The 14,154-nt window shown below is 34.9% G+C and overlaps 1 protein-coding gene across 1 annotated transcript in view; it reads left to right on the top strand.

Moving 5' to 3' along the window:
• The window catches only part of LOC148949361 (uncharacterized), a 289,387-nt gene that overhangs the window by 260,828 nt on the left and 14,405 nt on the right, over positions 1-14,154 (top strand). The window contains exon 6 of the mRNA XM_089093397.1: positions 12,390-12,627. Within this exon, the coding sequence (XP_088949523.1) occupies positions 12,390-12,627 (238 nt within the window). The remainder of the gene's footprint in view (positions 1-12,389; positions 12,628-14,154) is intronic.

Raw genomic sequence — 14,154 nt, 5'->3', positions numbered from 1 at the left:
CTAAACTAGAACTCTAACAAAAACTCTAAGATAAGACTCTAAGCTAAAACTCTAAACTCTTAACTAGAAGTGAACTAAACTAAAACTCTAAGCTAAGTCTCTAAGGTAAAACACCAAACTCTTAACTATAACTATAGCTTAACTAAAACTAAACTAAAACTCTAAGCTAAGACTCTAAGCTAAAACTATTAACTCTTAAATAAAAATAAACTAAACTAGAGATTCAACAAAAACTCTAAGCTAAGACTCTAAGCTAAAAACTCTAAAATCTAAAATAAAACTAAAATAAACTATATCTCAAACTACAACTCAATGCTAAGAGTCTAAGCTAAAAACACCAAACTCTTAATTATAGCTAAACTATAACTCTAACTAAAACTATAATCTAAGACTCTAAGCTAAAAAACTCTAAACTCTTAACTAAAACTAAACTAAAACTCTAAGTTAAGTCTCTAAGGTAAAACTCCAAACTCTTAACTATTACTAAACTAAACTTCAACTTTAACAAAAAATCTAAGCTATGACTCTAAGCTAAAAACTCTAAACTCTTAACTAAAACTAAAATAAACTATAACTCAAAAACAAAAACTCTATGCTAAGACTCTAAGCTAAATTTCTAAACTCTTAACTAAAACTAAACTAAAACTCTAACAAAAACTCTAAGCTGAGACTCTAAGCTAAAACTTCAAACTCTTAATCAAAACTAAACTAAAATAAAACTCTAAGCTAAGTCTGTAAGGTAAAACTCCAAACTCTTCACTATAACTAAAATAAACTATAACTCTAACAAAAACTCCAAGATGAGAATCTAATCTAAAAAACTCTAAAATCTAAAGTAAAACTAATCTAAACTAAAAATCTAACAAAAACTCTAAGCTAAGACTCTAATCTAAAAACTCTAAACTCTTAACTAAAACTAAACTTGAACTCTAATTAAAACTCTAAGCTAATACTCTAAAGTAAAAAACCAAACTATTAACTAAAACTAAACTAAAATACAACTCTAACAAAAACTCTAAGCTAAGACTAGAATCTAAAAAACTCTAAACTCTTAACTAAAACTAAACTAAAACTCTAATCTAAGTCTCTAAGGTAAAACTCCAAACTATATCTAAACTAAACTAGAACTTCAACAAAAATTCTAAACTAAGACTCTAGGCTAAAAATACTAAACTCATAACTAAAACTAAACTAAAACTCTAACTAAAACTCTAAGCTAAGACTCTAAGCTAAAACTCTAAACTATTAACTAAAACTAAACTAAAACTTCAACAAAAACTCTATGCTAAGACTATAAGCTAAAAACTCTAAACTCTTAACTAAAACTAAACTAAACTAGAACTTCAACAAAAACTCTAAGCTAAGACTCTAAGCTAAAATTCTAAATTCTTAAAGTACCAAGGACACCTAAAATGAAAACTAATTCTTTAAATTGGTCAAGTGCAAACTTACACAGCCATATACGTCTTAAATTAGTATGAAAAACCGATAATTCATTTTTTAAGGTGAAAGATCGCCTGTTTACATAATGTATTCCAATACGCAAGTACGTGGCCAATTTCAAAAATAAAGAACGTGTGCTGTTAAACAGCAGAAAATGACCAAAAAATAAATAAATCAGCATATAGCCTTAGAAAGTGTTGTTTTCTTGTATGTTCTGGTAAAAAAGAAATCGGAACCTAGTTCAGCAAAGCTCTTTTCTTCGAAAAATACTTTTAAGGAATGCTTCTTGAAAAGAGCTTGGCTAGACTAGGCATAGTCTTGATGTTACTAGGATTTTTGGCATTCCAGGATCTTTTAACCATGAAGCAGTGTAAAGGTAAACATTAATGATTCTAAAAGAAAGTATCAATATATAGGCTACCCTATTGGTAGTTTTACAGACCTAATGACTTCCACTGATAGCCTACCTTATGTAGGCTAAGGTAATACACCTAGTATGCTGTGTGATTTGCTTGAATATTTTGATATAAATCTACTTCATAGTTACTATATAATAGTAGCATATACTTTTTATGTTTTTTTTATATTAGAAATACAAATTACTCGGGTGAGCACTGTATGACTAGGCCTATTAAAGTCATTGGTTCTTTATACTCTAAGCAACAAATATTCTCATTTACTCTTATATACAAAGCACTATAAAATCAAAACAATAGGCGATATTGTGTTTCCTTTAAACATGGAGAATGATATAAAGTCTTCTTTATGACTTTTTAAACATCAAATTATTACAGAGAAACATGAATAAAGTTATACAGAATGCTTTTGGTTTTCTTATTGAATATATGATCCACTAAAATGTTATACAAAAGAAATTACATTACCCCAGTGATACATAGAGAAAACAACTAAGTCATACAGATGGCCTATTGTAATTCAAGTAGACTTTCCAAGTAGGCCTGTCCGCCTTGAGTCTAAGGCATTTTGACCATGTTTTAGGATTAACATGACCACTAAGTCACCTGGACTTGCAGTCCACAGTCAGAAAACCCAATCTATAAGCCAAGACAGTTACACTAAAACAGAATTAATTGAAAATTGATTGACTGAAAAGTTACCTGTCCTTGTGTGCAAACAAGTGGCATAGGGTCTACCTGTCTAAAGTCTTAGACAGGTAACCCAGTTTATAAGCTCAGACAGTTACACTACCACAAAATTCATTCAAAATTGGTTGACCCAACAAGTTGCCTGGATTTGCAGGTGAACAAGTGACATAAGGTCTGCCTGCCTATAGTCTCAGACAAGGGCAGCTGAGTTTTAGGACTAATATATGAACATCAAATTGCCTGGACTCACAGACAAACCAGCAACAATAATAATAATCGATTGAATTTTCAGAACATATATCCTATAGGTCTTCAAAAAATTATGGGTATTTATTAGTGAAAAGGATGTCACACTTATACTAAAGCAATGCAGGAAAAACAGGTACTGTTCTAATATCTGGGGAACATGCGAGAAGTTAAGTTTGGTTAATGCTAGTGAAATAAAACAAAATAGGATAAAAATATAATAGTTTAGAAAAAAATTTTGGCTGTATATTGGCACATTAGGAGGGTGGGGATAAAGCATAGCATATAATAAATACATAACCTAAACTAACCTAGGTACCATTTTTCCTCCTAAACCCCAAAAAACTAAAGCTTGAATATAGTTCCTGGAGTGAGAAAGCCCTTGTTTATAGAGCATAAGATAGGAAATTAGTGGGTAGTGTTATCTGTTTGGAGATATTATGTAATCAATTGACAAAAACCATAAAACAGACATAAATTGATGTTTTCATCCAAGAAAAACAACAAATAAATTGACCGACACTCATAACCATTCAGAAAACATCCATAAAAGTGAGAAAATTCCTTTTTTTTCATTCTCACTGATAAAAAACATAAAACAGACATAAATTGATGCTGACAACCATGAAAAACATCAAATAAATTGACCAACACACATAACCGTCCAAGAAACATCCATAAAAGTGAGAAAATTCCTGGGTTTTCATTCTCACTGACAAAAACCATAAAACAGACATAAAATGATGTTGACATCCAGAAAAGTGAGAAAGTTCCTGTTTTTTCATTCTCACTGATAAAAACCATAAAACAGACATAAATTTCTGTTGACATCCATAAATGTGAGAAAGTTCCTGTTTTTTCATTCTCACTGACAAAAACCATAAAACAGACATGAATTGCTGTTGACATCCATGAAAAACATCAAATAAATTGAGCAACACACATAACCGTCCAAGAAAACATACATCAATGTGAGAAAATTCCTGTTTTTTCAAGTGAGAAAAATACTGTTTTTCAAATTCTCACCGACAAAAACCATAAAACAGACATAAATTGATGTTGACATCCATGAAAAACATCAAATAAATTGACCAACACACATAACCGTCCATGAAAAAACCATCAATATGAGAAAATTCCTGTTTTTTCAAGTTAGAAAAATACTGTTTTTCCATTCTCACTGACAAAAACCATAAAACAGACATAAATTACCGTTGACATCCATGAAAAACATCAAATAAATTGACCGACACGCACATAACCGTCCATGAAACAACCATCAATGTGAGAAAATTCATGTTTTTTCAAATGAGAAAAATACTGTTTTTCCATTCTCAGTGACAAAAACCATAAACCACGTGGTTCTCGTGGGAGTTTAAAAAAAAAAGTGTCCGGATCGGGATTCGAAGGGGTATTGTCCTCGTGGGAGTCAATAAGGCATCTCTACTAAGGCATAGAGTTTTTGCACCCAACTTATGTTAATTTCTGCTCGTTTTGAGTTTGACTCGGTTATTCATTGTAACTTCTGTTTGTTTTGGGTCTCATTTATTTATCGATGTTGATTGGTGGTAGTTTCACGCTTTGTAAATTATTGGGTTTTATTTTTGCCCATTTTTTGCTTAACGGAGCTATTTATTTTTCTTTGTAAAACCTATTCTATGGAAAAAGTTTTTTTTATTTAATTCCTGTTTGTTTTTTGTTGATATAGTCTTTTCAGGGAAAAAGAAAATAATACTTTAAATCTTTTCGTTTTTAAGGCTTTATAGTTTGGCCTGCAATTTGTATGCTGGAGAAAAATCTTCTGCAATTTTTAACAACATACACCTTTTAAAAATCTGGACACAAATAGTACTGTTTAATTTAGTTTCATACCTCCTCTAGTTGACCTGAACTGGAAAACTTGATACCATTCGCAAAAAAATCTGTTTACTTTCTTTGATAGCTTGGATACACTTACGCTATTTTGATTTTGTTAAATTTTAAGAGCAGAAATGGGCCCGAAAGTTTGAACATGATACCCTCAGTCATCCTTGGGATACTGCTGAGATGCCTTATTGGGAATTAGAATTAACACAATACATTGTGATTTACTGTTAAGGCAACATTTAGTTTTTAAACATAATGGGCAAATGGGAGGGTGGGCGTCGAAGGGTGTAACTGGGAGGGGTTTGGTTGCCCTCCAATCACTTTCGACTATTAAAAAGGGCATCAGCCCTTTCTGTTTTCAATCGAATGAGCCATTTTCGAAGTTCCCACGAAAAATCCTTCGATACGAAGTGCAACAACGAAGTGCAGTCTAAACAACAACAACAACAAAAAATAATATATTATACCCACATCGATCTTTACTATAAAAATGTCGAGCCTTCCAATCACTTTCGACTATTAAAAATGGCACAAAGCCTTTCGATTTCCAATCGAATGAGCCCTTTTTGAAACGACAACGCTTTCTACAAACCCCTTATTTGCCCCCAGGGCATAAATACAACCCTTACCTATGGTCTATTAGGGTGGTTGGCATCCTCTAAGACCTAATTTCCAGAACTTTCAATTACGTTAAATAAAATGTCAAAATTTTGATTGGATATTTTTGGGGAAAGGGTGGGTAAGAGAGGGGCGGTATTCGCTCTCCTATCACTTTCAACTATTAAAATGGCCCTAGCCCTTTCAGTTTCCAATCAAATGAGCCCTTTTTAAGTTTCTACGACAAAACTTTCAATAACAATCTTATATGCCCCCTGGGCATAACTTACAACCCTTTCCCTGAGTGTTGGAGGGGGGGGGGGTGTCATTCTCTAAGACCTAATTTCCAGAACTTTCTACTAATTTGAACAAAATTGCTATCCGAAAATTTTGATCGGATGTTTTTGGAGGACCTCTGAGCGTGAGAGGGGGGTTTGCTACCCTCTAGACAATTTTAACTCTGGAAGAGGGTACTAGCATTTTCCGGTCCGAGTGAATGAAGCCCCTTTTGAAGTTTTACGGCTACTCTATCTCCGGGAGTTGAGTAAATCCCAAGAACATTATGCAATATCTTTGCCCAGGGGGCTCTTGGGGGTTTGTCATCCTAAAATACATAATTCCCAAAGCTTTGTACTGAGTTGAACAAAATGGCTCTCTCTAAAATTTGATTGAATGTTTTTGGAGAAATGGTGGGCGTAAGAGGGGGGTTAATTACTCTCCACTCACTTTCGACTATTAAAAAGGGCAATTTCAATTTCCAATCAAATGAGCTCTTTTTGAAATTTCTACAACAACTTTCAATATAAACTTTATATGCCCCCAGGCCATAACTTACAACCCTGCACTGAGGGCTCTGAGGGTGTTATCATCCTAAAAGACCTAATTTCAAGAACTTTCAACTACATTGAACAAAATTGATATCTCAAAATTTTTATTGGATGTGTTTGGGAAAATGGTGAACGTGAGAGGGGCGTTAGTCACTCTCCAATCCCTTTTAACTATCAAAAAGACACTAGCCCTTTCAATTTCTAATTGAATGAGCCCTTTTGAAGTTTCTACGACAACGCTTTCAATAAAACCTTATATGCCCCCAGGTCATAACTTACAACCCTTGTCCTGTATGCTTTGGGATGGGAGGGCTTGTCATCCTTAAAAACCTAATTTCCAACACTTTCAACTACGTTGAATGAAATGGCTATCTAAAAATTTTGATTGAATGTGTTTGGGGAAAAGATGGGCGTGAGAGGGGGTTAGTTGCCCTCAAATCCCTTTCGAGTATTAAAAAGGACACTAGCACTTTGAATTTTCAATCAGATGAGTCCTTTTTTATGTCTCTACGATAAAGCTTTCAATAAAAACATTACATGCCCCAAGTACATAACTTGCAACCCTTGTTCCGAAGACTGTGGGGGGAGTGTCCTATTCAAAGGCATAATTTCCAGAACTTTGAACTGCCTGGAATAAAATGGCTATCTCAAAATTTTTGTTGGATGTGTTTGGGGAAATGGTGGGCGTGGAAGGGGTGTTATTTGCCTTTTACTATTAACTATATATACTTTCGACTATTAAAAAGAGTAATAGCCATTTCAATTTCCAATCGAATGAGCCCTTTTTGAGTTTCTATGACAACACTTTCTATAAATACCTTATATGCCCCCTGGGCATAATTTACAACCCTTGCCCTGAGGGTTGTGGGGGGGTTGTCATCCTCAAAGACCTAATTTCCAGAACTTAAAACTACGTTGAATAAAATGGCTATCTTGAAGTTTTGATAAAATGTGTTTGGGGAAAAGGTGGGCGTGAGAGGGGGGCTAGTTGCCCTCCAATCACTTTCGACTATTTAAAAGGGCACTAGCCCTTTGAATTTCCAATCGAATGAGCTTTTTTAAGTTTCAACGACAACGCTTTCTATAAAAACCTTATATGCCCCCAGGGGATAACTTACAACCCTTGCCCTGAAGGCTAAGACTGTGGGGGACTCCCCTCCTCAAAAACATAACTTCTATGTGGAAATCGACTACGCTGAACACAATGACTATCTCAAAATTTTGATTGGATGTGTTTGGAGAAATGGTGGGCGTGGAAGGGGTGTTAGTTGCCTTCCAATAACTTTCAACTATTAAAAAGGGCACAAGCATCACCAATTTCCAATTGAATGAGCCTTTTTCGAAGTTTCTACGACAACTTCTTAGATACGAAGTGCACTTCTCTAAAGGAAAAAATTAATAAATGATACATTGTGCCGACATCGCTTTTATATGCCCCCAAGGCATAAATTAAAACCCTTGCCCTGAGGGTTGTGGGGGAGTGTCCTCCTCAAAAATGTATTTTCTATCTGGAAATCAACTATACTGAACAAAATGGCTATCTCAAAATTTTGATTGGATGTGTTTGGGAAATTATGGGTTAGGGGGGGGGGGGTAGTTTCCCTCCAATCACTTTCAACTGTTGAAAAGGGCACTAGCCACTCTCAATTTCCAATCGAATGAGTCTTTTTCGAAGTTTCTACGACAACTCCTTCGATACTAAGTACCATGATATGAAAAAAAAATAATGTATTGTGCCAACATCGTTCTTTACTTAGGCAGCGCGATCGCGCTGCCTATGATTTTTACAACAACTTTCTATATAAACCTTATATGCCCCCAGGGCATAACTTACAACCCTTGCACTGAGGTCTCTGAGGGGATTATCATCCTAAAAGATCTAATTTCCAGAACTTTTAACTACGTTGAGCAAAATAGATATATCAAAACTTTTGATCGGATGTGTTTGGAAAAATAGTGGACGTGATAGGGGCGTTAGTTGCTATCCAATCACTTTCAACTATTAACAAAGGCAATAGCCCTTTCAATTTCAAAATGAATGAGATCTTTTAAAGTTTCTACGACAACACTTTCACATAAAAACTTTATATACCCCCAGGGCATAACTTACAATCCTTGCACTGAGGGCTCTGAGGGGGATTATCATCCTAAAAGACCTAATTTACAGAACTTTTAACTACGTTGAACAAAATGGACTCTCAAAATTTTGATTGGATGTGTTTGGGGAAATGGTGGGCATGAGAGGGGTGTCCAATCACTTTCAACTATTAAAAACGCACTAGCCCTTTCAATTTCCAATTGAATGAGCCCTTTTGAATTTTCTACGACAATGCCTTCAATAAAAACTTTATATGCCCCCAGGGCATAACTTACAACTTACTTGCCCTGACGGCTGTGGGGTTGTCATCCTTAAAGGCCTAATTTCCGAAACTTTCAACAAATTTGAATAAAATGGCTATCTAAAATTTTGATTGGATGTGTTTGAGGAAAAGATAGGCTTGAGAGTGGGGTCTGTTGCCCTCAAATCACTTTCGACTATTAAAAACGGCCCTAGCCCTTTGAATTTAAAATCGAATGAGCCCTTTTTCAAGTTTCTATGACAAAGATTTCAATAAAAACCTTGTATACCCCCAGGACATAACTTATAATCCTTGCCCTGTAAACTGTGGGGGGAGTGTTCTGTCCAAAGGTATAATTTCCTGAGCTTTGAACGTCGTGGAACAAATTGGCTATCTCAACATTTTGAGGGGATGAGTTTCGGTAAATGATGGGCATGGAAGGAGGGTTAGTGACTCTCTGGTTACTTTTACCTATTATCAATGTCGCTACACATTTCGACTTCCAATCGAACGAGCCCTTTTTTGATATCTCCACGACAATATTTTCTATAAAAACCTCCAGGTTTATAGTCTCAAAGGGTATAAACCGAAGCCCTTGCCCCGAGGGTTGGGGATAGTGTCCTCCTCAAAAACAATTTACTATCTTGAAATCAAATACTCTGAACAAAATGGCTATCTCAAAATTTTGATTGGATGTGTTTGGGGGAATGATGGGCGTGGGAGGGGGTAATAGTTGCCCTTCAATCACTTTCGACAATTAAAAAGGGCACTAGCCGTTTGATTTTTCAATCGAATGAGCTTTTTTTGAAGTTTCTACGACAACGCTTTCTATAAAAAACCTTATATGCTCTCAGGGTATAACTTACAACCTTTGCCCAGAAGGCTGTGGGGGAGTGTCCTCCTCAAAAACATGATTTCTATCGGGAAATCAATTACGCTGAACAAAATGGCTATCTCGAAATTTTGATCGGATATGTTGCGGTAAATGGTGAACCTGGAAGGGGTGTTAGTTGCCATCCAATCACTTTCGACTATTAAAAAGGGCACAAGCCACTCCAATTACCAATAGAATTAGCCTTTTTTGAAGTTTCTACGACAACGTCTTCGATACGAAGTGCCCTGCCCTAAAGAAAAAAAAAATAAATAATACATTGTTCCAACATCGTTCTTATATGCCCTCAGGGCATAACTTCAAACCCTTACCCCGAGGATGGTGGGGGAGTGTCCTCTCAGAAACATATTTTCTATCTGGAAATCAATTACGCTGAACAAAATGGCTATCTCAAAATTTTGATTGGATGTGTTTGGGGGAATGATGGGCGTGGGGGGGGGGCTAGTTGCCCTCCAATCACTTTCGACTATTAAAAAGGGCACTAGCCCTTTGAATTTCCAATCGAATGAGCTTTTTTTTAAAGTTTCTACGACAACGCCTTCTATAAAAACCTTATATGCCCCCAGGGCATAACTTACAACCCATGCTCTGAAGGCTGTGGGGGAGTGTCCTCCTCAAAAAAAATAATTTCTATGTGGAAATCAACTACGCTGAACAAAATGGCTATCTCAAAATTTTGATGGGATGTGCTTCGGGAAATGGTGGGCGTGGACAGGGTGTTAATTGCCTTCTAATCACTTTTGACTATTAAAAAGGGCACTAGCCACTCCAATTTCCAATTGAATTAGCCTTTTTTGAAGTTTCTACGACAACTTCTTCGATACGAAGTGCCCGGCTCTAAAGAAAAAAAAAATAATACATTGTTCCAACATCGTCCTTACATGCCCTCAGGGCACAACTTAAAACCCTTACCTTGAGGGTTGTGGGGGAGTGTGTTTCTCAGAAACACAATTTTCTACCTGGAAATCAACTACGCTGAATAAAATGGCTATCTCAAAATTGTGATTGGATGTGTTTGGGGGAATAATGGGCGTGGATGGGGCTAGTTGCCCTTCAATCACTTTCGAACATGAAAAAGGACACTAGCCACTCCAATTTCCAATCGAATGAGCCCTTTTCGAAGTTTCTAAGACAACTCCTTCGATACGAAGTGCCCGGATATGGAAACAAAAAATAAATAATACATTGTGCCAACATCATTCTTTACTAAGGCAGCGCTATTGCGCTGGCCATGATCATTTAAATAGCATATCTGCTAAATTTTAAGAATGGCTTGGGGATGGAGCTGAAACTTTCTGGCACTGTTAGGGAAAGAAATTATGAGGCTAGGGCAAGTAGATATTCTAATTTGGTTCTTAGAAGACATTAGATCTACTCCTGTTTTGTGGTGATTCATGTACGTTTTAAGTTTGACTTGATTATTTATTGTAATTTCTGTCTGTTTTAGGTCTCGTTCTTTCTAGAAAATGTGTTTTAATTATTTTTTAGAAATGTTGTATTTTAAAAGCTATAACATTGACTAGATAATAGGAAACAGAGGATAAAGCTATCTTTAAGCAGAAATAGTTTATTTTAAGACTATCTTTAAAGAAATTTATCATTATTTTTAAGTTGTTCTTCTTCAGATTGTACCGCTTAAAAGTTTCACGATTTTGTTTTTAATGTTGGATCGATGGCCTTGAAACAAACAAAAAGTATTTATTCTGTATCATTCCCCTTGGTAAAGCTGACTTAACGGTGCTCCACTGTTTCACGTTGTTCAAACAACGTAAATCTAGTTTATGTTCGTTTTACGTTAATCTTTATTGGCATTTTAATTTATGTCCGCCTTGACTATCACTTCATTATTCAAATTGATTCCTCCTCATTTTAGGCTTGGCATCATATATAACCTAGTTTCTGCTTGTTTCACGTTTTAGATTCTCTCTTCGCTTTTTATCGCATAAAAATGTTGCTTCTTTAAACACGATATCAAAACTGACAAAATATTTTTCATTGGAGCTCCTAATGAGCTAATTTATTTCTTGCTTAATTTACTTGATCGTGTTTTGTGATTCAGAACGATTAGTGACTAAAGCATTTGTCACAAAAACTGTGCGTTGGTCTTTTTATTTATTTATTCTGTATTATTAACAAATCTCGTATTCAGTGAAGTGAAAACAGATATCTCCGGACGGAGTTGACCATCACAATCTTATTTGTGGTTAATTTAACTTGAATTAGACTTCTTAATACAGTGCAATTTCTCTCTGTTTTATTTGATTGCTTCGTTCACAGTATATTCTCTTTGATTTAAATTTAACTTGCATTACTATTTCTAAATATCGCTCTTTAATTTTTATTATATGTTTAATATGTGTCAGAATAATTGACTTTGATTAAGTTTTTTCAATTTTCTAATGTTAAATAGTTATTAACAATCCCGAAATTATCCTCGAATGATTGTAAGTCGGAAAAATCAAAACATTTGTTTTTAGATATATGAGATTGAAGAAAAGAGGAGTTGAGACCGATCGCGTCCCTTAGTTAAACAAACTATGCTAATCCTTGTAATATTTTGTTAGCAACAATTCGTAACTTACTAAGGCTAGGAAAAAATTTGATTCAACGTAATAAGCATTGATTCAACGGAAAAAATTTGATTCAACGTAATAAGCAATGATTGACTAGTCTTAGGCATTGTCAATAGCTTCCATATAATTTTTTTTTTAATTCCACCCATTGATCTTTTTTTACTTCCCTTACTTTGATCTTGTTCTCATTAAACCTATCACTCCCAACTTCTTATGTAAAACCCTTGTCAGTTCTACCAAAAAAAGTATTTCTAGCATCTGTTTCAAAGCTATAGCTCTCCTTCTTAAAACTTGATCTTCTACTCCAATAAGTATTTTCCTACAACATTCCATCCATTTCCTACTTTGTCAAATTCTGAACTCTACAGATTCACTTCCAACTACCTTAGGGACCTTACGTTACTAACATAGGACAGACATTCAAAACGTTTTTTTAACGTCTTATTAGTCATTGAAAGAAATTCGGCTTCGATAAACACATCCATAACTTTTTGTTCTAGGTCCCATGATCAGTACAGGTTTTCATTTCAATGTTGACAGTTGGCCAGGCCATGCCACGTCTTTGGGTCAAATATCAACGGGACAATGTAATTATATTTTCACAGTGGAAGATTTGGAAAAATCTGGTGATTCTGAGGGTCTTTTTCTTTCACCTGGACATTGGTATCCACCAAGAACCACTTGCACGTACAAAATTCAAGGGAGGACAGATCAAATTGTCAGGCTGTATTTTCCGAGGTAGTACTTTGATCCTTCCCAATATATATTTCTCTAAGATGCTTCTTCACAATTTAATTTCGGAGCTTTCAAAGGCCAAGGAAATCAAATAACACAGATAGATCTTAGCTTTTTTCATCAATCGTGCTTGTTTTTACTTATTTAGAATAGCTTTTCGCCACGGATGTCTCCAATGCTATTCTGGTTTAAAGTGACTATTTTTTCGTGCATACTGTAAAACTGTCTTCAACGTTTTCCTATTAAAATTTTCACTCAATTCCTCAAAAGTCCCACCAAAAATTTCCGTTACGCTCACTTGCAATGCATTAGTATATACTATCATATCGTAGTATACGCTACTGTGTACTATATGTGTTTTAAACCAAACTTATTAGGAGTTTTAGAGCCTTAACTCCCATGGTTAGGAATTGAATGAAATTTGAATTAGGTGACGAAGAATTTTTTAGTGCAAGTAGGAAGGATAGGGTATATAGGCAGAGAAAAGGGATCTTGATGAATGAATAACCTTTCTAAGCCTTTCTTAGGTTGGTAGTGTTTTAAGAATATAATCTAAGTTGCTCACTTTGTGACCAAAAAGTGTGAAAGGTATCAGTCATATTGGTATTTGCTCCTCTAGAACCAACTGATGAACACGGTAGTGAACCAGAAGAAATATGACAGTATTGATCCAAAGTAGAAATATGACAGTTTTAGTAGGGGACTTTAATGGCCAGACTAGTGCAAGTAAGGATGGAAAGGTTTTCTATTTTGAATAGACTCGGTGAATAGAAGAGAATAGTAACAAAAATGTAGTTATAACCAATATGGTTGAGCAGCTATTCTAGTTACTCAATTACTAACCAAAAAGTGAAACGTATCAGTCATATCGCTATTGCCTCTGTAGAACTAACTGATGAAGACGGTAGTGAATCACCGGAGTTTTATTCATAGTTACAAGAGAAAATTGACAAGTTCCCAGGTAGAAATATGATTGTTTTACTGGGGTGTGTGTTGTCCAGGTCAGTAAAATTAAGGATAGACGGTATCCTAGAGTAAGTAAATTTGGCTTAAGGAAAAATATAGTAATGGTAATAGACCGACACAAAATTATGGATGCAATAATCCAGTTATAACTAATATGGTTTTTGATCATATAATGGTCCATTAGTTAGCATTATGCTCACAACTCAATGTTATTGATTATTGCATTGTAAATCAAGGACTAACAAGATTAATACAGGACACTAGGGTATATGGTGCCATTAATAAGGCTAAAAAAAATGATTACCATATAATACAGTTTAGTGCTAATTTGAAGCTTCCGTGAAAAATTACAAGTGAAACAAGTTGACTAATCAAACATTAATACATTAAGTGTGTATATTTACCATTTATGTAATATAGACTAGATTACGAGACTTATCATGAACGAATTTGCCACTGTACGGTATTACTTTCTCTGTAACTGGGAAGTTCAATTTGCAGATTTTTTTTTTTTTTTATGCTCATACATCTGTTGATTATTTCATAATTGTCAATTGATGACAA

Source organism: Artemia sp. Qi Xiang Cuo, chromosome 8 (genome assembly GCF_049724085.1).
Source record: "Artemia sp. Qi Xiang Cuo chromosome 8, ASM4972408v1, whole genome shotgun sequence".
Classification (NCBI taxonomy): Eukaryota; Metazoa; Arthropoda; class Branchiopoda; order Anostraca; family Artemiidae; genus Artemia; species Artemia sp. Qi Xiang Cuo.
This window is presented reverse-complemented; position numbering and strand designations above follow the sequence as displayed.